The 26,437-nt window shown below is 46.0% G+C and overlaps 2 protein-coding genes across 5 annotated transcripts in view; one reads left to right on the forward strand and one right to left on the reverse strand.

The window, feature by feature from the left end:
- CD99L2 (CD99 molecule like 2) overlaps nucleotides 1-16,226 on the forward strand; it is a 31,158-nt gene extending 14,932 nt beyond the window's left edge. Inside the window, exons 2-11 of the mRNA XM_069015442.1 lie at nucleotides 1,355-1,420; nucleotides 3,446-3,484; nucleotides 4,928-5,023; nucleotides 5,242-5,322; nucleotides 6,284-6,376; nucleotides 7,990-8,052; nucleotides 9,072-9,104; nucleotides 9,181-9,300; nucleotides 11,820-11,885; nucleotides 12,323-16,226. Coding sequence (XP_068871543.1) covers nucleotides 1,355-1,420; nucleotides 3,446-3,484; nucleotides 4,928-5,023; nucleotides 5,242-5,322; nucleotides 6,284-6,376; nucleotides 7,990-8,052; nucleotides 9,072-9,104; nucleotides 9,181-9,300; nucleotides 11,820-11,885; nucleotides 12,323-12,387 — 722 coding nt within the window. The 3' untranslated portion in view covers nucleotides 12,388-16,226. The remainder of the gene's footprint in view (nucleotides 1-1,354; nucleotides 1,421-3,445; nucleotides 3,485-4,927; nucleotides 5,024-5,241; nucleotides 5,323-6,283; nucleotides 6,377-7,989; nucleotides 8,053-9,071; nucleotides 9,105-9,180; nucleotides 9,301-11,819; nucleotides 11,886-12,322) is intronic.
- A 1,719-nt stretch (nucleotides 16,227-17,945) lies between these two features.
- Nucleotides 17,946-26,437, reverse strand: part of MTMR1 (myotubularin related protein 1) — a 39,880-nt gene continuing 31,388 nt past the window's right edge. For all 4 annotated transcript variants that reach the window (XM_069015434.1, XM_069015435.1, XM_069015433.1 and 1 more), the window contains one exon: nucleotides 17,946-20,002. In XM_069015434.1, the coding sequence (XP_068871535.1) occupies nucleotides 19,838-20,002 (165 nt within the window). In that variant the 3' untranslated portion in view covers nucleotides 17,946-19,837. The remainder of the gene's footprint in view (nucleotides 20,003-26,437) is intronic.

Below are 26,437 nucleotides of genomic sequence, written 5' to 3' on the forward strand. Positions count from 1 at the left end.
GCTGTGCTGAGCAAGAGGCTCTTCCGCATGCCTCTCCCTGTGGATTTCACACGGATTTTCCCTGCATCGCCCGCTGCCGGCCGTTCCTCCAGGCTCGCAGGGAAGCGTTGGCATTGCTCAGCTCGATGAGAAACACAGCGTGGGCTGGGACACTCATTCCTTACACAGCCCCTCCAGCAGTGCCTAATGCCGAGCCTTTGCCAGGGGGGAGAAGCCCACAGCAACTTCCCAGCCCCTGCACATACATCACCCACAGGGCTGTTGAGTGTATGTTTAACAGACAGCAGATGAGATGAGAGGTGATGTGTGAGTAAGTGGAACTGGAGCTGCAGCTGTTGCAGTGCTTAGTGACCACTCTCAGTAGAAGTTTTTCACTGAAATGCTGATACCTGCTTTCTGATGGACTGGTGCCTTCCCATTGTTGTTGTCCTTGTCAGTAAAGCTTTAAATTTATTCATGAAGCACACTGGAGCTCAGGTGGCAATAGCTAAATCCATTTAGCAGTAGGAATAAGAGGAAAGCCATTTTAATGTTCTCTTGCAGTGCTGCAGTACTTAGCAAACCCAAAGGATATTAATTACTCAGCATGCTCCGAGATGTAAAAGCATGAATTTATCAAGACAAATACATTCAGAACTGGGGTAAGTCAACAGTAATTAATGCCATGCAAAAAAGAGACAGAGAAAGGAAGGATTAGCTGGCCCTATTGCAGGAGAACATGATGAAGCCCTGAGTTATTCCTGGGATATGGGACTGGAGTTGTGGTGAGGCATCCCTAACAAAAACGTCTGCATGCGCCTGTCAGATATATCCCTGGGATGGGGGTTTGGTCCTGTTCACATTTCCAAGGCAGAATGATGCAGGCAGCCTCTGAAATGCTAAGTCGTGCTTGGCAGCCAGCAACAGCTTTTTCATGCAAAGCCTTTGATGTTGGAAGGTACTTGAGAAGAAAAGGGGCATAGGGCTTTTTTGTTTGTCACTGAATTTGTCTGCACTGTCCCAATGTTTTCATGGTGTTTAGCAAACATATAATCGTGAGCACAGCCAGAGGTGAGTGGCAGCTCGAGAGATGAATTGGTAGGCTCTCCTTGACAAATTTAAGCATAACATGTGTCTTTATACTGCATCCATTAGGGCAGACAAATGGAAAGTCCAGAGATGACTGCTCTGCAATTTAACAGTCACAGCATTTGGAGAGGGCTGATGCCTTCCTCATCACCAGTGTTGGGTCAGGCTTGGAAAAAACCAGCAAAAAACTAAAGCAATTTGAGCAAACAAGTCTAGCCATGCCTTATTTAAAGGTGGTTTACTCAATGTGGAGTGAGTACAGCCAGTGCTGATTGTTTTTCTTCAGGTCACGGGGATGACGCAGATGACTTCAACCTAGAAGATGCCCTGTTTGACCCCGTCACCAAGCGACGTAAGTCACATTTACACTTTGTTTTAAAGAGGAGAAAACAAATAGATGTTAATGGATGCGATTTGTTCTTTGGGATCTGGTGCTGGTGGGAGGGTGGTAGAGGATACAACTGCCTCATCATCTCTGCCTGGGAGATAACAGGGTCTGGGTTTGCAGACAGGTGTAGCTGGGGACAGTCCTGGAGAAGCTGGCTGCTGACCAGGTGCCCTTTGCTTACTGACTCCTGTGAGGAACCACAGAGACACAGCACACCTGTGCTCTGAGGTAGCAATGGCACTGAACTTGCCCTTTTTGCTTCCTTGCATTCCTCAGTAACACCTACCAGCAGGCCTGGCCCCGTTGGCCTGGAAGCAGTGCATCATCCACTCCCTTCCCCAGCTGGGGGGGGCAGCTCGCTGTGCCCAGCCAGGCAGGGGCAGCGCCGGGTCCTTCCCTGCTCCCATGGCAGTGTGGTGCCTGGGAAAGCAAAGTTAGGGTGCTAGTCTGCTTTGCTGCAGTTCCAGTGTAGCCCATCAGTCAAAGGAAGCTCACTTCCTTGTGGGGGGCCTTGCTGCTGGCATTCAGCATTCAGTATTTGGTGTTTTACACCCCAAGGACCAAACCTAACTGCCAGCACAGCAGCTGAGGGATGGGAGACGCTCATCTCCCTCCCAGGGAAAGGTCACACGCCTGCCCCCAGTGCCAAGGGCTGAACCCAAGACCACTGTGCACCCTCACACACCTCTGACTCCCTTTGCTACCCAGCCATGGAGATGCTGTGGCAGAGATGCACACTCCAGCACCCAGGACCCCTTGCTGCCCAGCCCTCGCAATGCAGTTCATGGTGACTGTCCCCAGACCCAGCAGCTGGTGGGGCAGCAGCAGGGATTGCTCCATGAGCGATGCTGGGCTCTGGGATCGTGCAGAATAAACCCACATGTATTGAAGGGAAAGCTGTACCAGTGTTTGAAATCTCGTGTGCTGTAGTCTAACAACACACGGACACTTGTGCTGTGTTACTTTGGAGTTTATGTGGAATACGGGATGCTCTCTGCAGCTCTCCTGCAGTGTGCCAGGACAGACCACAGGATATCAGACTTGGTCACAGGACTGATGCAGCTCATCTAGGATTTTGCAAACCCTTTAATGTAGCGTGTGAGGAGACATGGTTAGAAATGACTAATGGCCACCTCATGTGGAGAGAAAGTGGTGTTCCCCAGGCTGGAGTCCCAGCAGTGGGTGAAGGGAAGAGGCAGCACTGTCCCCATGGCCTCTCCAGCTGCTGCATCCCACTTTGGATTCATGGTGTCAGCCCCTGAAAAATGCAAACCAAGGGTCTGGAGTTGGGTCACATCAAACTATACGAGCATGCTGGAAATGAAGCCCAGCAGCACCACTCCAGTGTAATGGAAATTAATGGGAATGGAGCAGCCACAGCTCTTGCTCATGATTTATTCATATACTTGGTAATGCCAGCCACTATTAATAGGCAGTGGTTTCCATATTGCTCCCTCCCTCCCCCCTCAAAGGCTGGCTGTAGCTTGTTTTAGCCCTGGAGCAGCCAGGGGGGCTGGGATTTGAGTATCAGGGTGTCACTGACAGCCCTCCAGCTGACAGGGAACCTCCTGTGTGTAACACAGCACAGGAAATTATCTGTCATTGGACTGACTGACCAGGCCAGGGACAACAAAACATTGGCAACTCACTGCTGGTTTCTGTGCTGTTCTGTACAGCATCTGTCCTTGCCTGTCTGCCGCTGTATCCAGGAGCCTTAGAGCAGATTGTTGCAGCTCCCTGCTCTCCACCTGGGATGGGATGCTGGCTCGGCCCAGGGCAGCAGTGCACTATGGAGCACTGGGCTCCATCCTCATCTGTGGGCAGTCCTGTAGGACATTGCATGCAGGTGTCCATGGTCCTGTGCCCTGAGTTTACAAATGCAGATGTCAGAAAGTTGTGGTGAAACCTTTGCCATTTATTCTCAATCCACAGGTGGTTTTTGGTGATGCCTATGACTAACACTTTTCTTCCCCATCTGTTTTGTCACAGCCACTCCCAAGGGCCCCAGAAAGCCGGCAGGTGGGACAGGTGAGACCTTCTTGCATGCACATCATCGCAGCCCAGTGTGGGATGCACCTCCCGTGGGACTGAACTGTGTGAGTCCCCGTGGGCTGCCTGTGTGTGGCTGGGTGCTGCTGCCTCAGCAGCTGCTTTGGGACCCCTTCTCTTGCCTTAGGGAAGCTGTAGCTGGTGTGTGCACATGCACTGCTCCTGTGTGGCCAGAGAAATGCAATATTGATATTTCTGTCCATTCTGAAGGTGAGTGGCAGCGGAGCATTTACACCCAAGGCAGAATTTCGCACACTTTGCAGTATCGTAATGGAGAAGACACAAATCACTGCTCAGCTACACAAGCACTTTTGTTCCTATCTGCTGGAAATGAAGCCCAGCAGATAGGGCACCTGCTAGTTTTCCTTCCAGGAGGAAGTCTAGAGGATATTTTCCTTTTTTTTTAATTCCAAGATACCCCCAACCTGCACGTAAAGTCCCATCTTGGTAACACTTCCCCATCCAGGGGAGAGTGGGTCTCCAGCTGTTTGTGCACATCAAATGTGCTGGCTGGCCGGCTCCCAGCAGTGTTACAGCTGAGGAAGCTCCCTTAAATTCACAGTTTTGTTGCCAGCTGCTCCTCTGGCTCAGTTCTGGCCAGAGAGTCCCTGTTAAATACAGCACAGTCACAGGAGCCGAAGTTTGCTCTTCCAACCCCGCTGGAGGAGCTTGCAGCAATAAACTGCATCAGGGGAGCACTCAGAAGTGAATCTGCTCACCCCTGCATGAGGATCTTGGCACAGATTTAACCAATTTCAGCTGTCTGGCTCCTTGGCCACCATGGTCTTTGCTAGGGACAAGAAAAGCCAAGTGCCAGAGGCACGTGCAGGGTCACTGGATCAGAGCCCGAATGAGAGGTTGTTTGATCTAGTAAACTCTCCCTTGGAAATGGACACATGCAGAGGCTGAGGCTTTGTCTCAGCCCGTTGCTTCTTCCCCAGGGAGTGTTTTCTGGATGAGTGATGGCACTGAGAGGCTCCTGCAGTGGACTCCTGTGCCCTGGCCCCTCTCTGTGCATGCCCTGCTCAGCTCAAGGTCACTCATGGGTGGCTGCGCAGGGAGCAGCATCCCAGCCACTGGCTCAGTCCCACAGTCCCTTCTCATCTGCACCAGCTCTCAGGAGATGCTGCAGGTACCAGCAGGACTTCCCCAAAAGTGAATTATTTTGGAGTTGCTGGGGCTGGGCAGCAGCCACAGCTTGGATGGGGAGAGTGAAATGGTGGCCAGGCTTTTCTGAAGCTTTTGTGATAGGTCACGATTGAGCAGCAGAGTGGCTGGATGCCCTTTCCAGCTCTAGCCAGACATGAGAGCCCCTGGCAATGGTGCAGCACAACGTGCACAACACCCACAGAGTGGGGTGTGTGCCAACAGGCTTATGCTGTCCCCACAAACAGGAGTTTAACAATCCCTTCTCTCCTGCAGACTTCGATTTGGCTGATTACTTTGACACGCCTGTGGAGACTACCACCAAACCAGCCAAGCCAACTCCCAAGCCCTTCCCCAGGCCAGGGAAGCCAGGTAACACAGAGCTCCCCGCAGGCTCGAGCATCCCCAGGACACCCAGGGGGAGTGAGCGGTGCTCCCAGTGTCAGCTGAAGTTGTGTAAAGACCGGAGCACTGACCTGGCCCAGTGCAGCCCCAGTCTCCTGGTGGGGAGGGGGATTCCCTCACAGCACTCATCTGAGCCCACATTTCAGAGGGTAATGTCATTTTGGTCTTTTTTTTCCTCCCTTCAGACAACAGCTTTTGGGATGGCATTCGCACCACCACAACCAAGCAGCCAAAAACAACAAGAGCACCTCCTAAGCGTAACCCAGGTGAGCATCATCTCCAGAGCCCCTGATGCTTCACCCCAGCTCTGCTGCTAGCATGGGGGGAGGATTTGGGATGTGCCATGATGGTGCCACTGCCTTCATCCCAGTATTTCCAACCTCTGGTCTGTTTGCTAACCTGAGACACCTCAAGAAAAAAACAAATATCAAAAACCACAGAGAAGACAGGGCATCTGGGCATTACCCTGCGCTTCCTGGGTTGGTGGTTCCTGGCCCATGTTTCATTCCCATGCCTGCTGGAAGGCTGTGAGCTGCCTGTTCCCCCATCATGGTACCGCTGTGTTGGGCTCCACTGGCACACACCCACAGGCTCAGGGCACCCTGTCAGCTGGGTGTTCTGCTGCCTGCCCAGGCAGGGTTTTGGCAAAAAGTGCTCCCAGGCTTAAAAAAAAAGAAAAAAGAAAAAAAAAAAATTGGACCAGAATAAACTCAGGAGGGCACTGGTGGGAGGGCTGGGGAGCTCAGTTCGCTCTGTGCCGTGGTTTTAGCTGCTGTTTAGCAGAGACAATATCCTCTGTCAGAGCCAGGCTGCTGAGGGGACCAACTGAGCATTCACAGAGGAAAAGAACTCCAAGGAATCAAGTCACAGGCTGTTCCAGCCAGCACGTGAGCATGGTGCAGCCACCTCCCTTCCTTCCACTGACTGGGCCCTTGGGGCACCAGTTTGCCTCTGACTTTTCCTAGTGGTCTCACTTATCTGATTACCTGGCACTCCAGCCATGGGGACACTGTTTCTGCAGGAAGGACATGATGTTTCCCACCACAGCAGTGTGGGGGCATGGAACAGGGTAGGTTTGGAAGATCTGCCAGGAGGCTGCATAGCAGAATTGGAGATACTTGTGTCAGGGGCTTCATCTCTTTCAACAGTGCTTTTCCCTGATTAATGAATTAATTGCAGAGTTCCTCAGCCTGTCACCACACTGCTAACCCTGGTCTTGTTTTCTAGAAAAGGATCCTATGGATTTTGACTTGGCTGATGCCCTTGATGATAAGAACGATAGGAAAGATGGTGGGAGGCCGGATGTAAGGCCAGGTGAAGGTAGGCTGACCTCTCCTCTCTGTCCTGCTTGCTACCAGCCCCGCTGTTCCCTGGGACCTGCAGGAGATCCTTCCCAGCTCTTCACTGTCAGACACCATTCCCACCATGTGATGGGATAAAGAGAAACAGGGAATGCCTGGTCCAATGTCCTGCCCACTGCCAGCATCCACCACCCCTGTCCTGCCCACCCAGAGTGGGGACGTTTCCACAGGCAGCTTGGTCCTGGAGAGGGAAGGAGCCTCTTCCTCACTGGTTCGAGGCAGAAAGGGACTCTTCCTAATGACTTGCACCCTGTCTGTGTGCAGGTTTTTTTCCCCAGGGTCTCTTCTGATCCATTAAGTTGTGGTGGTTGTGTTGAGTTCCTCCATCCCCATACCTGACAGCTCTTTAACCGAGGGCATGTGCTGCTGGGGTTCACAGTCACTGCCAGGGTGTAAATCTAGAGCAGGCTCAGGTCCCGGCTCCACTCTGGGCTGGGAGGGTTCTTTTTCCATCTCTGAAATACTCCAGTGAATGAATCATTTGTCTGTGAGGATTGTTCCCCTGAGCACTTGAGCTGGGAAACAGACTTTGCACGGCTGCTTTATTGATGTCGGGATGGCCGTATACCCTGCTCGCACGCGTAATTAACAGGCAGGTATTTTATTACATTGTATTAACTAGGTGACTTGTCTGCACTTTGGTATTCTGGGCTTGCTGAGGTTTCAGGCTCCTGCAGGAAAGGTTGAGGCGTTGAGCTGCTGGAACGTGGCGCTGGCCACAAACCAGCACACGCGTTCCCCCGCCATCGCTGCTCCCTGGACTGCCTGGGACCTCTCCAGGCTCTGGCATAGTCAGGGCTTTCATTCTTTTCACACTCATTACTAAGCCCATAAATCTGTGTTTTGTGGTAAGCTGATGAATAAGGCAGTCTCTTCCAGGCTGTTAAGGCAAAGGAAACCCTTCCCAAGACACAGCATCAGAGGAAGAACCTTTTGCTGTCTTGGCCTTGGATGTCTGCTCCCATCACACACCTTGCTGCACCCCAGGGGCTCCCTCTGGGACTGGAGCTGAGATGTGCAACCGCACCACTCATTCAGCTGCAGATTCACAGACCTTGTTTCTCTGTACTTATCCTGCATTAATTAGACTTGCCCACTACAAGATAACTTTTTCACCTGTACCAAAACATGCTGGTGCTCAATTTTTCCCCTGGACTGCTCTGTCCCTCTGGGAAGGATAAGGGTCAGCTCCTGCCTGCAGGACCCCAGGCCCAGCTGGTGCTGCCAGGGGCTCACTGGTCCCCAGCAGCATGGCCACAGTACACACAAAACACTTCTTCCTGCCTCCTCCCCTGCCAGCCAAGGCTGAGCACCAAAACATTTCATGAACTCTTAAATACATCGGTCATTTCAGTTAAAAAAATACAGTAGCATTTAAACTAGTCAGTTATTACCTTTTCTATGACCTTAAAGTAATTCAGGGTTAACATCTGGTAATTGCGAGAGAAACAGAATTACTTTTTGACCAGTCCCAGTTCCCCACTGGGGATGGAGCAGCCCATGATCCCAACCTCCAGCACAGCTGTGGCTCCCTCAGGTGCCAACCACTGTTTGTTCCTGTTCCTTTTAAAGGATTTTCAGATGATGACCTGGCCAGCATTGTGGATGGGGACTACAGCCCAGACAAGAAGAAGGGTAAGTGGTGACCTATGTATGGTGGTTTTCTTTAGCAGTCATGGCTCAGGGTTACCCCCAGCTTTTAGAAAGAGCCCTGTGCAGAGCAGTGCTCAGCTCCATGGCAGGGGCAAAAGGGGTCTCAGCCATGGAGACAAGGGAAAAGCTTTTGGCCTCCCTGGTCATGCCTGGTGCCAGTAGTTGGAGTTTTGATTCCATGGGGGCTCTGCAGCTCCAGCTGCCACCAGGGCAGACAGGACCTGTGCTTCCCCTGTCACCTCGAGGGCACCCTGGTGCCATGAGCGGGTACATGCTTTCGTTTGCCTTCCACGAGTGTTTGGAACAAGGGGGAAATCCAGCAACAATCAGATAAGCCTGAGTGTTCACAAGGATCCACAGTATTAAATATTAAAAGCAGTCACATAAAGAGCTGAACACCACGAGCCAAATCAACATTTAATAAATCCCTGTGCCAAGGACAAGACACATCAGAGGCATTAATACAATGCTGACCTGCTTCCATAAATTCTGGATGTGACTCGGCAAGGGCTGCAGTTTCCAGTGCGAGCAGCTTCTCCTCCCAGCCCAGTTTCTCCAGGGAAGGCGATGTCAAAATAGACTTCAAGCCAATTGAGGGTTCCCTAACATGATGGAACTCAGCCAGTCACCTCCTGTGACTGCCACCAGCGTGCTCTGTAACACTCTGACAGCCCTTCAGGTGTTCCCTTAATGCTGAGGATTGGAGGTGTAAAACGTGGGGGTGAGGGCAGCTGTCAGACAGGCAGAGGTGTGCCATGCAGAGGATCCCCCAAAACTGCCCCCGTGCACAGAGGGAGAGGAGCAGCTTCAAAGCCCTCTGAGAAACAAAAACGAGCAGCCCAGTGGAGTGTGGGGCAGAAAATGCTGCATCCCATGGGGGCATCTGCCCACCCCCAGCCCAGGGCTGCACTGCCACCCCCCTCCTGTGTCCCCTCCCTCCCAGCACAGCAGTGGGGGCAGCAGAGGGGTGCAGGGGCACTGACGGGATTGTGTCTCTGCAGGTGCCAGCGGCAACACCAACAACAACAATGGAGGTAGGTGCCACCGTGGCTGGTGGGATGGAAGGGGTGGTGCACGTGCCCATCACAAAGCTCTTTCTGTGCCCCACAGGGACAGAGATAGGGACAGGGACAGTGGCCGGCATTGCCAGCGGCCTGGCCATGGCGCTCATCGGGGCTGTCTCCAGCTACATCTCCTACCAGCAGAAGAAGTTCTGCTTCAGCATCCAGCGTAAGTCCTTCCCCAGGCACCTCGAGGCACACAGCAAGCACACAGCTGTTCCACCCTGAACCCCACTGCCACTGTCCCCCCAGTGCCCCCCAGCTGGCAGAACAAAGCCCCAGCCATGGGTCATTGGGTCCCCCATGTCAGGCTTTCAACAGACAGGAGCCCACCAGCAGTGACAGCCCCAGGACCCACTGCCACCCCCAGGGCTTATGCCGCTCCTCACACCCCCCACAAACACAGCCCAAGACCAAACCACCAATACCAAGCACAGTCAGTATGAAAAAAACCATCCCACCCCAAAATAAACAAACCAAACCCCCAAAAATCTCAGCAAGCCATAAAAACTCACCAGGCAGCAGGGAAGGAAGCAGGGGCAGTGTCGGCATCTGGGGCTTCAGCCCACTGCACCCTCAGCAGGTGTGTGACAATCATTGCAGTAAACTGCAAACTAAGCAGCAGAACTTAGTATTCCCATAAAACACCTTTTGCATGAGCTGCCCCTTAAAGCTGCTTGGTGCAAGCACTGCAGGAGGGTCCTCACAGCCTCAGCCTACAGCATTCACCTGGCCATGGTGGGCTCCTGCAGTTCCTCATGGGAGGGAGGCTGCAAGCAGCTGGGAAAAGCTCTTTTTTAAAATTAATCTATTGAAATCTCCTGTGAGTCTCGTTTGCTCTAGGGAAAGGGTGTTTGGGGTTGGAAATTTCTGCTGGAATCGTACTATTTTCCCAGTTGTGCCTGAAACAAACAGCATTTTGGTAAATTAGATCAGCAGGAAAATCAAATGAATGTGATGGAATGAAACACCCTTGTATATTCCCCTCACTTAAATGATATTTTGGCAAGAATAAATAATAAAAAAAAAAATAGTAAAGGCTTTGATGAGGGGGAAGCTGAGAGACACAAAGCCCCAGAAAGGCAGCAGGAAATTAAAGTTAATTATAAAGGAGGATTAATTTAAGCCATCAGACATGGCATGCTGGGCTAATGTCAGGCCTTAGATGCATTGCAATGTATGACAGAAATCTAAGAGCCGTCAGCCGCTGCAAAAGTGGCTTTTTAGTGAAAAACATAAATTGCATTTGGTGTTATCCCAGCAAAACACACGTCTGGGTGGAGGAAGTGGTGGTGTGCAGTGACCACTCGCTTGACGCATGGAGGAACAGACTCGGCGCTCTCTGTCCAGGTGTCCTTCAGCTTTGAGTCTCTCCTGAGGAGCATTTGCTGATGATTCCTCTAAAGGACGTGCACAACGCTACCAGGGACTCTGCATCCCACTTTCTTTTCTTAACACCTCATCTTGCCCTCACCAGCCATGCCCTGGGCTGTGGCTCAGCCTCAGGCATCCCTGAGCTCTTGCTGTGCCCAGGAAGGGTGGGAGCTGCACCTCTCCTGCCTCCACAGCTTGGCCAGCTGCTGGCTGCAGTGTCTCTGCTGGCTTGGAGACTTCATGGGGGTTTTCTAGCCAGTTGCTAGAACCCTTTTTCTCTTATGCCTCGGAGGCAGCAGCTGCCCTATTGCTACCCGAGGCTCCCATCACACTCCTTTGGCTTGGCCCAGGCACCATTCCCTGCCTTCCTCCTTCACTGGGAGATACCAGTGAGCCCCATCCAAACCTGGTGATGAGGCACAGCCAGTACTTGCCACACCCTGAGCCACATTTAGATGTGCAAACAAGTTAGAGATGCCTGAAAGGTGTGTGCAGCATGGCCCGATTGCCTCAGGTTTCCTTTGCAGACCAGCACTCTAATCCCCTTTCCTGGTCTGTCTCTAATGGAAACAACGGCACAGCACTCCCACCTCTGCCTCTCCCCACATTTGTCCCTCAGAGGAGCTGCTGAGGATGCCTGAGATCCATGGAACACCCTGGTCAGTCTTAATTCGCCTCCAGCTCTCAGCTGGACCACTCCTTTTCTCCTGCCCACCCTCCTGCAGCCACCCTGCCCGCAGTGCCCAGCCTTGCTCCTTGGCCTCGGCTCCACTTGTTGATAACGCTGGGAACTTCTTTGCATTTAAATAAGGGACTTATTCGGGATTTGACACCCCACTGGGATCCTGCTTCATCACCACAGCCCTGCTCTGAACTGCTTCTTGAAGCTCTGCATAACTTAGCTTTTAATGAGGCTGTGGCACATCTCTGCTGAGGCTCAGCCCCCGCTGCACAGCAGTCCTGTCCGGGAAGCCTTCCTCCCTTCCTCCTCCCGCACTGCTCGGAGCTGAGCGCCTTAGACAGGAATTAGCTGGGCTGCCTCGCGTGATAAAGATGAAGCAGGAGCCTCAGACAAAAGAGCTGCTGCTGGAGCTGTGCCTGCCAGGAGCTCCGTGGGCACTTTGAAACCCAGTGAGTCTCAGCACTGGCTGTGGGTTATCGAGGCTTCTCTGCTGCTGTCACTGCAGAGGAAGTTGCAAAAAAGCATCTCGGCTGTTACAGCTCTGAGGCCTATTACCAGAGTTTTTAAAGCATCAAAGCAAATAATTCTACTTTCTACCCTTCCCATCTCACTCTGTTTATTGTACTTCTCAGAGGGACTGAACGCGGAGTATGTGAAAGGAGAAAACATGGAAGCCGTCGTAAGCGAGGAACCCCAGGGTGAGAGCCTTGTATCCCTTACCCCTGCCTGCATCCCTCCACAAAAACAGCTTTACCCAGGGACTTCCTTAAAGTCCCCGGTGCTGCACGGAGCTTCTGTGTCCCTTTGATGAAGGCACCGCTTAGGAGATGACGCAGCTTTTGTGAAACATCCACCACAGTGCTTTTACCCCTTTAGTGCACACAAAGGAAAGCCCGGTAAGAGCCCAAGGAGCTCATGCTGCAAACGATGGCAGTTAACATTTAGCTTTCATGTATCCAGCCATCGAGTCTTGCACAAGAGAAGCATGATCTTTCTTTTCAGTGACAGACAATCAAGGCTGCTGCAAAGGCTTTTCCAGTGTCACATACAATCAGCCAGTGCTGGGCGCCCCTTGCTTGTGCCCTGGTTCCATCGTGTGCTATTGTATTCATGGGTTTTTTTTCTTTCTCCCCAGTTAAATATTCAGTCCTGGAAACACAGTCAGCAGAACCACCAAAACAAGACAGTGCGAAGATATAAAGCGTGACCCAGGGCTAGAAAATTATCAGTCAGCAGCAACAGAGATCTTACATGCTTGTAATTTAGCTTTTAATTTAATTTGACTCGAAAGCTATTTAATGTGTATTTAGGCTTGAACTGGCTTTTCATTGCTCTAGGCTTTAGGGTTAGACTGGTAGCATGTGTTTATTTTTTGTGAAAAGGTTTATGTTTACATTTAAGTATTATAGGATTGGTGTGCAGTTGTATGGAAATCCACAGAAGGTGCTTCAGCAGTGGTCAGTTTTCAAGAGCTTACAGGTATGAGGACAGTGAAGTGCCTGTAAATAGCAATCCAAAGCCAAACCCTGCAAAGCCCTCTGCAAAGCGCCTCCAGCCACCTTCTGCCATCGGCTCTGGGCACTGTCACTTCCAGTGGCAAGGACAAAGCTGCACGTTTCCTGAGGGTGGATTGCAGTCCTTAGTGTAGCTACACCTGAAAATGAAGTGCCTATGGTGGGTCCTCGTGTGGGGCCTTGGACTGAGCCAGGTGACTCCCTGCTCCCAAGCCACGAGTTGAGGATGCTTCACTACCACCACCCAGCGCTGGGCTTCTAACCAAAGGACCTGACTTTCAAACCAAGTCACAAATACAGCTGATAGCAGTGTGTGCAGTGTTCACTTTTAGGAAATACCATTTGAATGCTCCACTGTGCTGGAGATCAGAATGGAGCTGAAGTGACACAGTTTGTCTTAAGCTGCGCCAGGGGAAGTTTAGGTTAGACATCAGGAAAAAATTCTTCACTCAAAGAGTGATTGGGCACTGGAATCGTCCACCCAGGGAGGTGGTGAAGTCACTGTTCCTGGACGTGTTCAAAAAAGGACTGGATGTGGCACTCAGTGCCATGGTTTAGTTGATGAGGAGGTGTTAGGTCATGGGTTGGACTTGATGATCTCAAAGGTCTTTTCCAACCTAGTTCTTTCTGTGATTCTGTCTCTGTGACTTGAGATACCTATGTTGTCACCACAATTAAAGCTGTGTGTGTTTGGATGCTTTCAAGGATGGGTTCAGATCTCAGTCACACTAGAACAAGTGACACATTTAACCCAAAAGAAAATAAACAAAGCAGGTATCTGTTAAGACCTGTAATGCTCAGCACCACAACAGAAGTCAAGCTTAACAAGATGCAGTCCCCTCCTTCTTTTATCAGCAACTATCGGGAGCGCTCCCAGGCACCCAGAGGCAGAAAAAGCATTTAAGCTTCACTCCTTGTGTCACCACTAACCTTTAAAAAAGGCAGTATCTCCTGAGAGGATGAGTCCTCCGTCACTGTCCTGCATGGGGTTCCTGCAGCTGCCTGGGAAGCACTGGGCTGTGAGTGGTGCTCAGCAGGACACTGGGCTGCACCAGGACAGTGCACACGCAGCCCCTGCCACGCTGCCAAACCTCTGCCCAGACCCGACCTTCACTTTTTTGCAAGAATTTCTGTTTAGATTCCGAATTCCTCCCCAGCCTTTTTGACTGCTCCTAAAATGTGGATAACTGCCACTTTCCAATACATTTGTCCAAATCAATGATTGCTTAAAAAGCATGCTCTCAAGTGAAGGAAATTTCACTTTACGTGGTATAAGAGGTACTCACTATTTATAAATAAACCTGAAATGTGAGCATTTTGTATGGGTTTGCAAATTCCGTATTTTATGAACGCGTATTAAGAAGACCAAGCCTTTCAGTATGATGTACAAATTCACAGCTTTCAGGCAGACATGACTTCCAGAAGGCCTTGCCAGGAGGTGAATGAGCCCAGTAACAGCTCCATTTGGAAGGAAATTGCCTAGTAACTTGGTTTAAGTATTTTGCAATAGCTGCACAATTCTTTATGCTCTTTTTAACACTTGCGTTTTTAAAGCCTTATACTAACTCTGGCAGAACAGCTACAGTGGTTTATAAGGTGCCTCACAACTATTCAGAACACTTAGGCTGCAACAATACTACTTTGAACTGCTGCTGCTTTGTTTTATGAATGTGTTTGGAATAGGAAAGGTTAATTATTGGCGCAGATAATGGAAGCATAGGAAGGAGATGGAATGCACTGTTTGTCTACTCCCAGAGAAGGGTTTTCACTAAGGAAGTCTGGTCTGCAGAATTTGCATGAGGAGCTCAGGTGCTGGCTAAGCCATGCAGCTGAGTTTGTGTATCTCCAGTCCCATGCACCAGCACTTGTTCTTTGTTCTTACCCAAACATTTGAAAGCTGTAGCATGAAATATTTTCTCTAAGTTACTGTAGATGAAGTGTTACAACATGGCACTGATGAACACCAGAAGCCGTTTTCCCAGCTTAGATCCAGTGCCCGAAATTCCACCTTTGCCAGTGACTGTGTTCCTGCAGATGCAGATCATGGGTTTTACCCTGCCCTGTTTGACCAGAGGAGAGTGCAATAGTCGGTGTGGTTTAAGGGTACAGCACCAACCCCTCCTTTGGAGAACTCTTACACTGGGGCATACAGGAAGCACAAGTCTAGTTCAAAATACTGCAGGTCACAAATGTAAAAAAAAAAGGCAGGAAGCTGTTTCACTGGAAAATCCACTGCAGTTTTTGGGACTCAGAAGCCGCAGCTGTTTTTTGAAGGCTCTTCTCTGACTTTGGTGCCTACTTACAGCTTAGTGTAATGTGTAGGTATGTGGAAATCCTTAAATACAAGTGAAAGAGAACACTTCCAAAGTGACAGAATTCAAGATTTCTTTCTCTAGGATTTCAAATAGGAAAACACTTGCAGATCCTGCAGTAGAGAAATTAGGCTTGGCCTTCTCTTCAAAACTCAACAAAAGTCAGAATCTTAGTGGTAAATGTCAGCAAAGGCTCCAGTGATTTTTTTATTGCTGTTTGTCCCCTTCCATCTGAACTGCCAGGGAGTTTATACATCATCTATATTTTAGGCATTATAGCAACTGAGAGGTTTCCTGTGTATTTTCCTAGTAGTGATCTGAGTTCTGGAACAGCTGACCCAGCACTGACCTCTACTTTCATTTAATTACTATATATTCACTTTACATCTGGATATGGATTTTTTAAAAATCCTGCATTTAAGCTCTGTATACATGGCATGAACTTTCTTGTCCTTTATAAAAAAAGGCAATAAACCACTAGAAAATTGTTGGTTTTTTTTTTTCATGAGTCTAAAACCTATATATACAGATGTCCTGAGAGTTTCTGTACTGTGTGCACTGCGAGCTCTTTTTCTTATGACACCTCACTTCTAAAGCTAATTTAAAGGGCAATAAAACGATCCAGCAAAGGTTTGTCAAAGGTTTGACAGAGAAAAGGGAGAACTGAAAGAATTCAGCTGGCTCTTTTCCTGTTTATTCTTTCAATTACTTGCATTTTCCTTTGGCAGTATGTTTCAGATTCCTCAGCTGAGAATACTCTGACATGAATTTCAGATCTTTTTGGCACTACAAACTCAGTCATTTTCATGCAACCCCATTAACGAACCCTTACAAGTGCTCCATTGTCATCCTTAACTACTCATTTGTTGTGATAAAAGTGGAATTAGTCCATAATACCAATTCAGACTCTGAGAAAGAAGGATGAGTCGGCAGGCTGAGGCTTTAAAAATTGCTTCTCAGATGAGGTTCAGGAACAAACAAAGTTCAGAAACAATGGGGTTGTGAAATTAGAGAACCCTTTCTTTTGAGTGAAGTTCTAACTTAGAAGCAAGACAGATTCCTTGCTGCTGAACAAGTGACCTGTACCAAATGAAGGTTGAATGTTATACTGCAAGAAAACACATTTTGTTAATGTGCATGTAAGGGTCATGGGGGTAAAAACCAGAATTTTACTGCCTTTGGAAAACACCAAATAAACCAAGTTGACTAGAAAGACTTGATTTTTTTGTGGTTTTTTTGTATGTTGGAAGTAAGCTGCAAGCGTTTGGCTGTATCGTTACGGTACATCACCTCTTCTGTAACTACACTGAAGACTTTATTTAAAAAACCAATCCAAACTGGACTTTGTGTGAAGATGAATACCATTATGAAAACTTTAATGGTAAAAATGAAGTATTTGTATACACACACACTCCTCAGGTCACCCAGCAGCTAAACTCGAAGCAGTGCCCTAGGGTTCCTGCAGTTTTCTTTACATTTTCACACCCAGTAGATAAATCTCCCATGCAGTGCAAACTAAGCTTTGTACAATGATGCAATGCTCAGTCTCACAGTCAAGAAAGGTGGTTTGTATTTCAAACTACTTCTGACTCATGTTTCTTGTAGAAATAAACTCTTTCTTCCCAACTGCAACAAGCTCTGCAGTTAAAAGCTATCGATACCTTCTTAGTTCAGCAGATGTGGTCTCAGCAAATGGGCATTCTTTTTTTGCTTTTTACCATAAATGTTTCACCTGGGGAATAGTCTGAATTGCCCATTTTACTGTGTCCTCTGTTGTGGGGCTTAGTGCACACAAATGAGAGCCCTTGATTCCTTGTTTTCAGCTTTTAGAGAACCAGCTGTTCTTGGTGTTACTACACACAGCACATGAATTAGTACAGCTTCCCTTGGAAAATGAAAGCAGTGAAACACTTTTTATTTAAAGCTTTAAGTCCTTGAGAAGGCTGCCTCTGCAGGGAACAGAACCGGGCAGATAGGAGTGTTTACCAGCTTTAAAAGCCTTCTTCCATTTTAATGAAAAAACAAAAAAATTACTTTTATCTACAAAGGGGAAAGAAGTGTAAATTCAGCTCTGAAACAGGACTAAAATGGAAAAGTCTCTGATGCTGATGATTCACTTAACTTACTTAAAACCAAAAAAATGTGTCAGCTGGTTACCAAGGCTTCATCCCCTTCTGGGACACTGGATTCAGGTTGTGCCCCCTCTCACACGTCACTGACAATAGGAAAACCCTACAAGCCAAATGTTAACTGCTTGCTGTCTTTGCACATTCCCTTTATACTGAGCAGAGTCAAAACCAAAAACCAAAGCAGAAGATGCAGCTTTTGAACCAGAAGTTAATAGCTCTGTCCAAGGTGCATCAGACAGGGAACAGGGTTCTGCTCTTCCCTTAACTAGTTCAATACTGCCTTATTGAAAAATAAAAAATGATGACAGAATTAGTTGTTAAATCAATAGGAAAAAATCTGATTATCAGGAAGCAGACGGAGTACAACAATCATCTCTTTAGTGTAAAGCTGTGCTCTAACTAGCACATGAGCTATAGAATATGCCTGAATATTTCCATGCTAAGTATGTACAAACCCATCCATTGTGCTGACACATGGAACAGCAGGACCCTCCCCCAGAGCTCTCCCAGCACATCAGAGACTCGCTGAGCTCTGTTGAAACTGGTGGATATGCAGCCAGTCAGCTGAAATAACTGGTGCTCTTCTATGCAAAACCAAATTCTCAGAGTTTAGCTCTAGAGATCCAAGCTTTAAAAATCTCAGAATGCCCGAGCTAATCCAGTCATCGCTTTTGCAATAATTATAGAGAAAATGTTGTGATTATTAGCACAAATATAGAGAAAAACTTCAAAAGATTTTCTTTAGCACTGCATTTTGGAGATAATGTGCTTTACTTTAATATACAGTTGAAACGTCAAGGAAATCTGAAGTACGGAAGAGTTTAATTCAATACCAGCTCAACATATTTTGGCAATGTAAAATTCACTGCTGGCACACTGTTCTGCAGAACCATTTTTACAGGGAGACATCTTTCATCTATTTATAAAAAGCCTGAGGTTGACTAACAGATGCAACATTGCAAGCCTTCCTAAACTGTGTTTGTGTAGGTGAATATTTATTATAAAAAGCATTCACTACAGTAAAAAGGACACGCTGAAATACCCTGCACTGCACAGTCAACGTTTAAGACTGGATACAGCACTTCAGCCTCTCCAGCTGAAGTCAGGAAGGTGCTCAGCAGCTCACTGGACTCATTAACTACGTGCTGGGTAGAGTTAATGCAGAGAACGAGACACAGAAAAGCACCGTCGTGTATTGGGAACAAATGTGCAGCAACAAATGAATACTCACAGTCAGTAAAACCCACAATCACCATATAGAATCAATAGGCTCTTAAGAATGGGGCTTAACTCCCACCAGCAGAACCCAGAGCAACACAAGCACGAGTCAAAAAGCAGAGCTGCAATATTTAAGTTTCCTAAGGAGAAGAACCAGATTTTCATGAAACACAGCAAGGAAAACAATCCAGGGAAAATTTGCTGCATGCACCATTTCTAGGCCTTCCAAGAATGCCAGTGAGTAATTTTCTAAAAGGAGGAATGTTATAGTAATCAAATCTTTCCAATATGAGTGTTTTTGGGGGGAGATGCGAGAAGTTGGGAATGTGTATTTAACATGACAACACAGTTAAATTATTCATTTACAGAAAAAATGCTAGTAGGAATCTAAAAAACAAAAAGCCAAGAGGCTTTATTTCAAGAAAACCAATTAATACCATATTATTCAAAAACTTTGTCAAACAATGTCATTGCAAGTTAAGGTCCTCAAAAGGGTTTGGACAGGCAGGATCTGTTTTCTGAAGGTGCAGCTTAAACCCACGGGAGAATGCATATGTTTAACATCACATACACATGGGCATAAACGCACACAGCTTTGCATTTTGTGTGTACACTTAGAAACAAAACACACTTCACAATGTGGAGCTATACAGACTATACAATTTACACAGCTGGGTGTCATTCCAACCCCAAATATTACCATTTGCTAGAAAACAAACTTTTACTTTGTACAAGACCTCGACATGAGCAAGTTTGCCCCTCGCTCAGGAGGCTGAAACTGAACAATAAGCTAAACAGTCAAAAGACTTTATTTCAACTTGTACAAAAGGCATTAAAAAACCTAAAATACATGCTTTACCAAATATATTACATCATACAAGTCAGTGTGGTGTACTTGATAAATCCAGCTCAACTTCATCCACTTTTAATGGCATATTTAGTTTGAAATGTAAAACTGACTACACTGGAAAACATTTATTTTAAAATCAATTTCCAAGTGCATTACCTAAAAAAAATAAATTGCTCTAGCAAAAAAAATATATATATATTACTGAGTGAAATAAGGAGCTCCCATTCAGAAAAACATTTTGTGTTCTGTGTAAGCATCATGTGGCATTTCATCTGATTCTTTCAACCAGGCATCGTACTCTAGACAATGTGAGAGGCATTTTTCTGTCTGCTTGGCAGATGGATTCCTTTTTAGGATGGTTAAATTGTTAGTTGCTCAAAACAAAGTTTAATTTCACAATTGGTGATTTAGCTAGAGTGTCAAAACACATGTGGGAACTGCCAACAAGAAAATACATCACATCTATTGAAGCTCTTTTTGGCCTCATTGTGATAATATCAGACACAGAGTAAGGCATGTAGATCATAGCAATTACAAGTCACTCACAATCCTTTTGTGATGGGGAAAGTATTTCACCCTCCTCTGTGTTACCTGACACTGATTTTTTCACATGGCTTTTGTTCCACATCACACAGAGGTGTGCACTGGCGTAGCAGAATGGGAAGGAGATGAACCTCTGTCAGAGGAGGAGGAAATGGAACGCGTGGCAGCTTCCCGCTGCAAATCCTCAACCTTCTTCTGAAGCTCTGTCCGGATGGCCAGGAGCTCTTTAAGATTTTGGTGGATTGGAACCTGCCAGGTAAAGAAAGAAAAGGCTTACTTTGACTCTCATAGTGAATTATCTTTTCCCCCAATGCTTCTGCTGTTGCCTTCAGTAACAAGGGATTCAACACTTGTGAATGTCAGTACATCGATATTTACGGCAAGTGTTTCTTTAGTCATTTGAAATGAAACATTGCAGGAAACTGTCCCTTTCCAATACCACAGTTGGCAGGGAACCTATTCAAAAGTGTTTGCAAATGGTTTTCATGGGATTCCAAACATACGCCAATAAATGTACCTGCATCCCACTGTCAGCTGGATGTAAAATGCCTTTCCTGGGAATGATTTCTCTGGCCTCTTGGGACAGGACTTACTTTATAAACAGAGTAGAATTCACAGAGCTGGTTCCATATGGAGCATCTTGTTACTCTCGTAACCAGGCATCTTTCCAGGAGTCTGACCCCTTCCAGTGAGAAAAGTGCAGCAGCCAAGTGAATGGTGCTTGGACCTCCCAGAGTCACACTCCAATAAACCTTTCACAGAAGTGCATTGTACAGGTTTCTGCTTCTGACAGTACCCAAAGAACACCAGAGATGCACCACTCTGCATCAGAGTTCTCAGCCCTTTCATATTCATCTCAAACATTCAACTATATCATGGCCAAAGGAAGATTCAAGCCACACTCGGTTTTGCAGCTGGATTTGTTATCTCAGACAAGCAGAGAGAACCCTCCCCCTCTTCCAAATTCCACAAGGCCAAAACAGTTTTACTGTAAGTTGCTTTTAATTTATTTTATCCTGTACAAACTCTAATTGTTTATAGCTTTTGGAAAGAGCAAGATGGGAAAAGAATTTAATTGCACTGATGCAACAATCATGGGGAAATGCAGCACTGGGAGACCTCTGGATTGCTAGATGAGTGATTTACACCCTGGGCTTCTGGAATGCCAGGCTCCAGGGAATTGCACTCACCCACTATCACTTCCTACTGCTTAGCAGTGATTGTTAAGGCTGGGATGCACACCTGAGTTTGCCATTTGCACATGGTGCTGTGTGAAGGAAACAGCAAAAACCAGAAAGGGTTTTTCTTGCTATCAATGCACAACTGAGTCACAACTTACATTTTTGTGAATTCTGGCTTTTTAAAGAACATGCATCCAAAATCCATGCACTTGATATTTTCAAAACCTAACACAGAAAAATACCATTTAATTTTTAACTTTTGTTCTAACTTAAAACAGGAAAATAGTACCAGCAGTCTTTTTAGGTCTACAATTTTTTACCCATATATTTTTTTCTTGTTTGTGGATTAGCCCATGAACAGAAACTTCAGTGTATTCAGAAAGTACTGCTCCCGGTACCCTGGGAGTCATCAATTCATCCAGCATGTCATCTACAGCAGTTTTAAAAGCATAACTTTTGGAGTCTTCAGCAGAACAGTTGCTGCACACCACCAGCTCCCAACCACCCTGGAGCCCTGCCCTCACTGTGCAATGAATTCCCTCTCTTGCAGTTTTACCCTGCATCTTCTATACAAACTCTTCAGCAAAAGCGAGGAAGTGAGGCAACAAATCTACAGATCTCCTTCACTAATCAAACACAAAGCACACCCTCCAGAAAGCCAATCTCATTTTTCTGAGGTACACTACAGAAAGTGTATACACCTAGAAACAAGGCAAAACTGAGCCTGCTGATGAATATTGTCCAAGATGCTGTAATACACACTGTGGAAAATTTGAATTTCAGTAAAGATTGAGATTTTCTGGAACTAGCACCTCCTGTATTTATTTTTTCCCCTCAATAAAAGATCCCTTTCTCACAGACTCCTATTTTAGATTTCTTTAGGAAGACATTTTCCTGAAACATTTAGGTCCCTAGCAGAGTGATTTACCATTGGAATCATCAGTCACACAAGCCCTGTGTCATGGGAGGTCTGTACACCTGATTTCTGCACAGCTGAACCACGACTCAGCAAACCAGACCCATTTCTCTCAGCCAGATTTCACACGGGCCATCAGCTGCTGGGTTCCACTGCACAGAGCTCAGACACTCTCAAAAAGCAGCTCCATACAGTCAGCTTTTGGGGAACCCACCACAAATCCCTCCAGGATACACCACACAAAAGCCACTGCAGGACTTGGCATGCTCTGTAAAGAGCTTTAAGGAGGAAAAGTGTGGCTGCACCTCTCAGTCCCTCTGCATGCCCAGAGCCCAATTCGACAGGCACATGCTCCAACTTTGACGCAAGTGCTGTTCTCCCCACAGGTCCATCCTGAAGAGCAGAGCTGCCTCTAAATAAATCAGCTAAATAACAATAATGATGTTTAAAAAGCCTGTGTACATTCAAGTCACACACAAAACTCTTCAACATTAAGATTGCAAAATTATGCTCTCAAAGAATTAGGAGGTGTCAGAATGAAGATTACTTCTCCAAACTCAATTCAGCCTTCCTGTACACCTGTATAAAATCATTGGTCAAATAAATATTAAAATACTAGCTTCCCCCTTGTATTCCTCATTTACTCAGTGCACAGGCTGATGCTACTTAATTAATGAGAAGTTATTCAATATTTAGTTTTCTTTGCAGTGTCTGACCCCATCTTTTATTTATTCTTCTGAATTTAAAATGCTAAAGTTTCCTTTTTTGTACTTTCATCTCATGTCAAGAAACAAATTTATTTCTGCGGCACCCTCATGAGATATGGGAGTATTAACACTCTTACTTTTACAAACAAGGATCTGAAGCCAACACCTCCTAATTTTGCATACCTTGGATCTCAGACTGGTTTAACAGAGGCCTTGGGAATTCTGCTGTTGGGGCATGTGGGTATCAAGCAGGACATGCACTAAATAAGGAGGACACACAGAGTGACCATTCTGCTCCCAGTGAGCTCCCTTACAACAGAGGAATCCTGTGGCAAAGGCAGGGAGAAACCTCATTTCTCCCAGGGGACAACTCTTCCTCTGCCTGCAGCCATGTGCCCTCCAGCCTACTTTCCCAGGCTCTGTTCCATGGGTTGAACAAAAAGCAAACACCTGGGGCATTATTCACTCCCAGCTCCTATTCCCAAATAGTCACAACTCTCTCACAGACTCTGTATAAAATCCATCTCTCAGTCCTTTTATTTATTCTCAGTTCTTGAGAATCAACTGAGATTGCTGCAGCCTCAGACCTCCAAATTGGATGAATTTCTTCCAGGATATGAGCAGGACCATTTCTGAAATATAATCTCTCACTAAAATCTTATGTTTGCCCTAGAGATGGAACATTTATAGAAAAACAGCCACTTGCCCCAACAAAAGTCCACAAGACCAACATTTTCATATGGGAAAACATTTTTCTTAGTCACACTCTCAGGAGAAACTGAGCCTTCTTGGATGAAGTTTTACAAAACAATTCAGTCAGACACACATACCTGGGGACACAGGATACAAACCATTAGAGTCCAGCTAAGCTGTAAGCAAGTCAGAGTAGGGTCTTATAGTGGGGAAAAAAAAGGGTCACCTTCAAAATATTGGCCATCTTTTAATAAGGGCATGTTAGATTTAAACACTGCAGGACAGTTCCACATAAATATCAGCATGCCATTTCAGCTGGTAGTGTAAACACAAAGGATTTTCTGATAGGATGCCTTTCCCAGGAAAAGACTCTTTTCAACTGCCATTTACACAGCATCATGTAGATGCACATGATATTAAACAATAAAATTCCAGAACTAGGATTCACACATTAAACTACCAATACACACTTTAATTTCATGAAATAACATGCCAAATTCAGTCTAGAAAAATCTCAAGTGGCTCAATTTTCAAGCACCTGACAATAGCTAATTTTTCATGTTAAAATTACATAATCATGGTGGTATAGGCAGCTGAAGTATCACAGAAGTTCATACAAAAAGACCTGAAAAGCAGCCTGGCATGAGGAGCCATGTTTTCCTCCAGGTGTCTTCAATTCTGTTACTGTAACTGCCCTTTTTTGGGAAAAAAAGCAGCAAATTCAAATGTGAAAGAATAAAAATACAGAGTGAAGGCGGGGGGGGGAAATGCCCAAAACAAAGCCTCAACCTCAAGTTATGTGTTTCAGGGTCTTTTTTTTTCTAACAAAATCATTAAGAGAAACATGGAACTCTGCAGCTCCCTGTAAGCCTCTTTCCGTCTTAGATGGAGAAGAAGAGTAAAAAGATGAAGCATCATGAATTAAATTCTGTCATGAGAAACATTAAAATTAAAGTCAATTAGTTTCTACACTTCCTAACACTTATTCCCAGGCAGACCTGTTGCTGTCAGTGTAGCCTCAAACCATCCTGTACAAATTCTTACAGATAACCATCTCCATTTTTGTCACTTCACCCTGTTCTATTTCATCATGAGATTCCTCTCTCAAACAAAGCCTTCTTCAGAAGGAAATGGGGCCAACAACCTCCACAATAACACCTGTAATGGCTTGCTGTGAACGAGGCTCTTCTTCACTTTGCCACTGTTTAGAATAAAAGGAGATGGAAGAGCGACGAAGTCTGTAAGGAACAAGAAGTTTGAAGATCATTTATTAAAAGATCTTGTTACCACCTTAACCCTGTAAGTGTTACTTGCACAGCACAAGTAGTGTCTCCAAGGCAAGCTTTTATTACTGTCTTGTTAAGAAATCATGTAATTGGTTTGCCTAAGATGAATTTGTTGGGAGGCTGACAGCAACTGTACTGTTTTCTACTCTCTCATTCTGCCTCTCAAATTAGGAGTGGAAGCTCAAAAGATGACTCTGGACCTATCACCCAGCTGCATTCAAGTTATTTTTGCTGCTCTAGTCCACAGATTTTCAGCAGAGTGTGCATCCTTTCCTTTGTCACACCAGTGTCCCCAGAGTGATGCTGCCAGGCAACACTCAGCTTCTACAGCCAGGTCCATCATTTCTGTCCATAACCCAGCTAAAAGCACAGACCTATTTCTGCTGCATGAGAGGAGCCTACATAGATGAAACCTAACCCAGCAGTGCATCTACAGTTTGGCTGGGCTGGAAAACTGCCTGGGCCATTGCTCTTCAGGATGTTTTTCATGTGCTATTTATTTAAACTATTACCTCAATGTGCTGAAAAACAGTAAATTTCACTTCTGTGATTTAACCAAATAATCCAGTAAAAATGAAGTAGAAACATAAAAGTGAATGTACTACATGCCTTTTAATGGATTTTGGAGGGTTAACCTCATCAAAAAATTCTGCCATGTACTATTTATAAGAAATAGATTTCTCTAGACACATAAAATTTACTACAAACAGTTAGAAGCTGATCACTCCAAAACAAAATTGGCACTTACATCTAATATAACTAGCAACAGAACCAAACAGCAACAAGAATTTGGAATTCGCCAGCAGCACTAAGCAGTGGGGAAAGGGCCTGGATCCTCTGGCCTCACTCCAGGCATTAACCAAAAAGCTGGAAGAATCTACCTGCAATGCTTCAGGAAGACTTTTCAGAGGTTTTCTTTTTCCCTTGTGTGTTTATTTTTTCTTTCCTTGCCTTTTTTTTTTTCAATTGTTACTGTAATATTGACTCAGGAAGTCAGACTACATGCTGCTCCCCTACCTCATAACCAATTTTTTCCAGCCTCTTATCCAAACCCTGTGCCCCAAGTCCTTTTATCCGTCCTGAGCAACACCCTGAGCACTGAATATAAGCTTTATAGACTTCTCCCTGTTGTTGACAATTCTGGCATCTTTCTGTTTGGCTTTAAACTCTAACCAAATTTTGTATCATCACATTCAAATCCCTAGTTTTATTCCACTCCCTCTATTTCACTTAAGTTATCTTAAGGAACTAATTTTTTGCTCTGAAAACAAAAAAATAAAAAGAATATTCAATTAATCAGGAAGACTTTATTTAGGGAGATTAACAGTTTTTCCTGGTTTTTTCCCACTTCAACATTCCTCTAAGTTTCTAGTTCAACTTTTCTGCATCAAGCCATGATTCAACATAGGACATGATCCCGTCCTCATACAACCTATTTATTCACCTGTAGCTACCTTCAACTTTTGCACTTCTTCCCTGTTACTTGCTTCTTCTCCCTTCCCTTCCTTATCCAGGATATTGCCAGCTGCCCTGTCTCCCCAAAGAGTTTCTCCTCTCTGGTACATGCAGTCTCTTTCCGTGTAAGCCTTGACATGATTCTTACACTACTAATGACACCTGCAATATCTGAAACCCCATTCCCAAACAGTAAAAAGCAGTAAAATGCTGCAAAAATTGAGTGAGCCAAGTAACATTCTTCACTCAGGAAGAATTGATTGTAGGTTCCTGCAAAGTGACCAGTTAAAATGGGGGGAGGTTATTTTCCTGATTTAGCTTCCTTTGCTGCCTATTTCATTCAAAAGTAGGTGCTTTTCCTCCACCTTATCAATAGGGTGGCTACTGCTTATACTGAGCAGAAAAATACTTAGAACACTGCTAAAAACATTCTTTCTTGCTTAGAA

This window comes from Aphelocoma coerulescens, chromosome 4A (assembly GCF_041296385.1).
Source record: "Aphelocoma coerulescens isolate FSJ_1873_10779 chromosome 4A, UR_Acoe_1.0, whole genome shotgun sequence".
Taxonomy (NCBI): domain Eukaryota; kingdom Metazoa; phylum Chordata; class Aves; order Passeriformes; family Corvidae; genus Aphelocoma; species Aphelocoma coerulescens.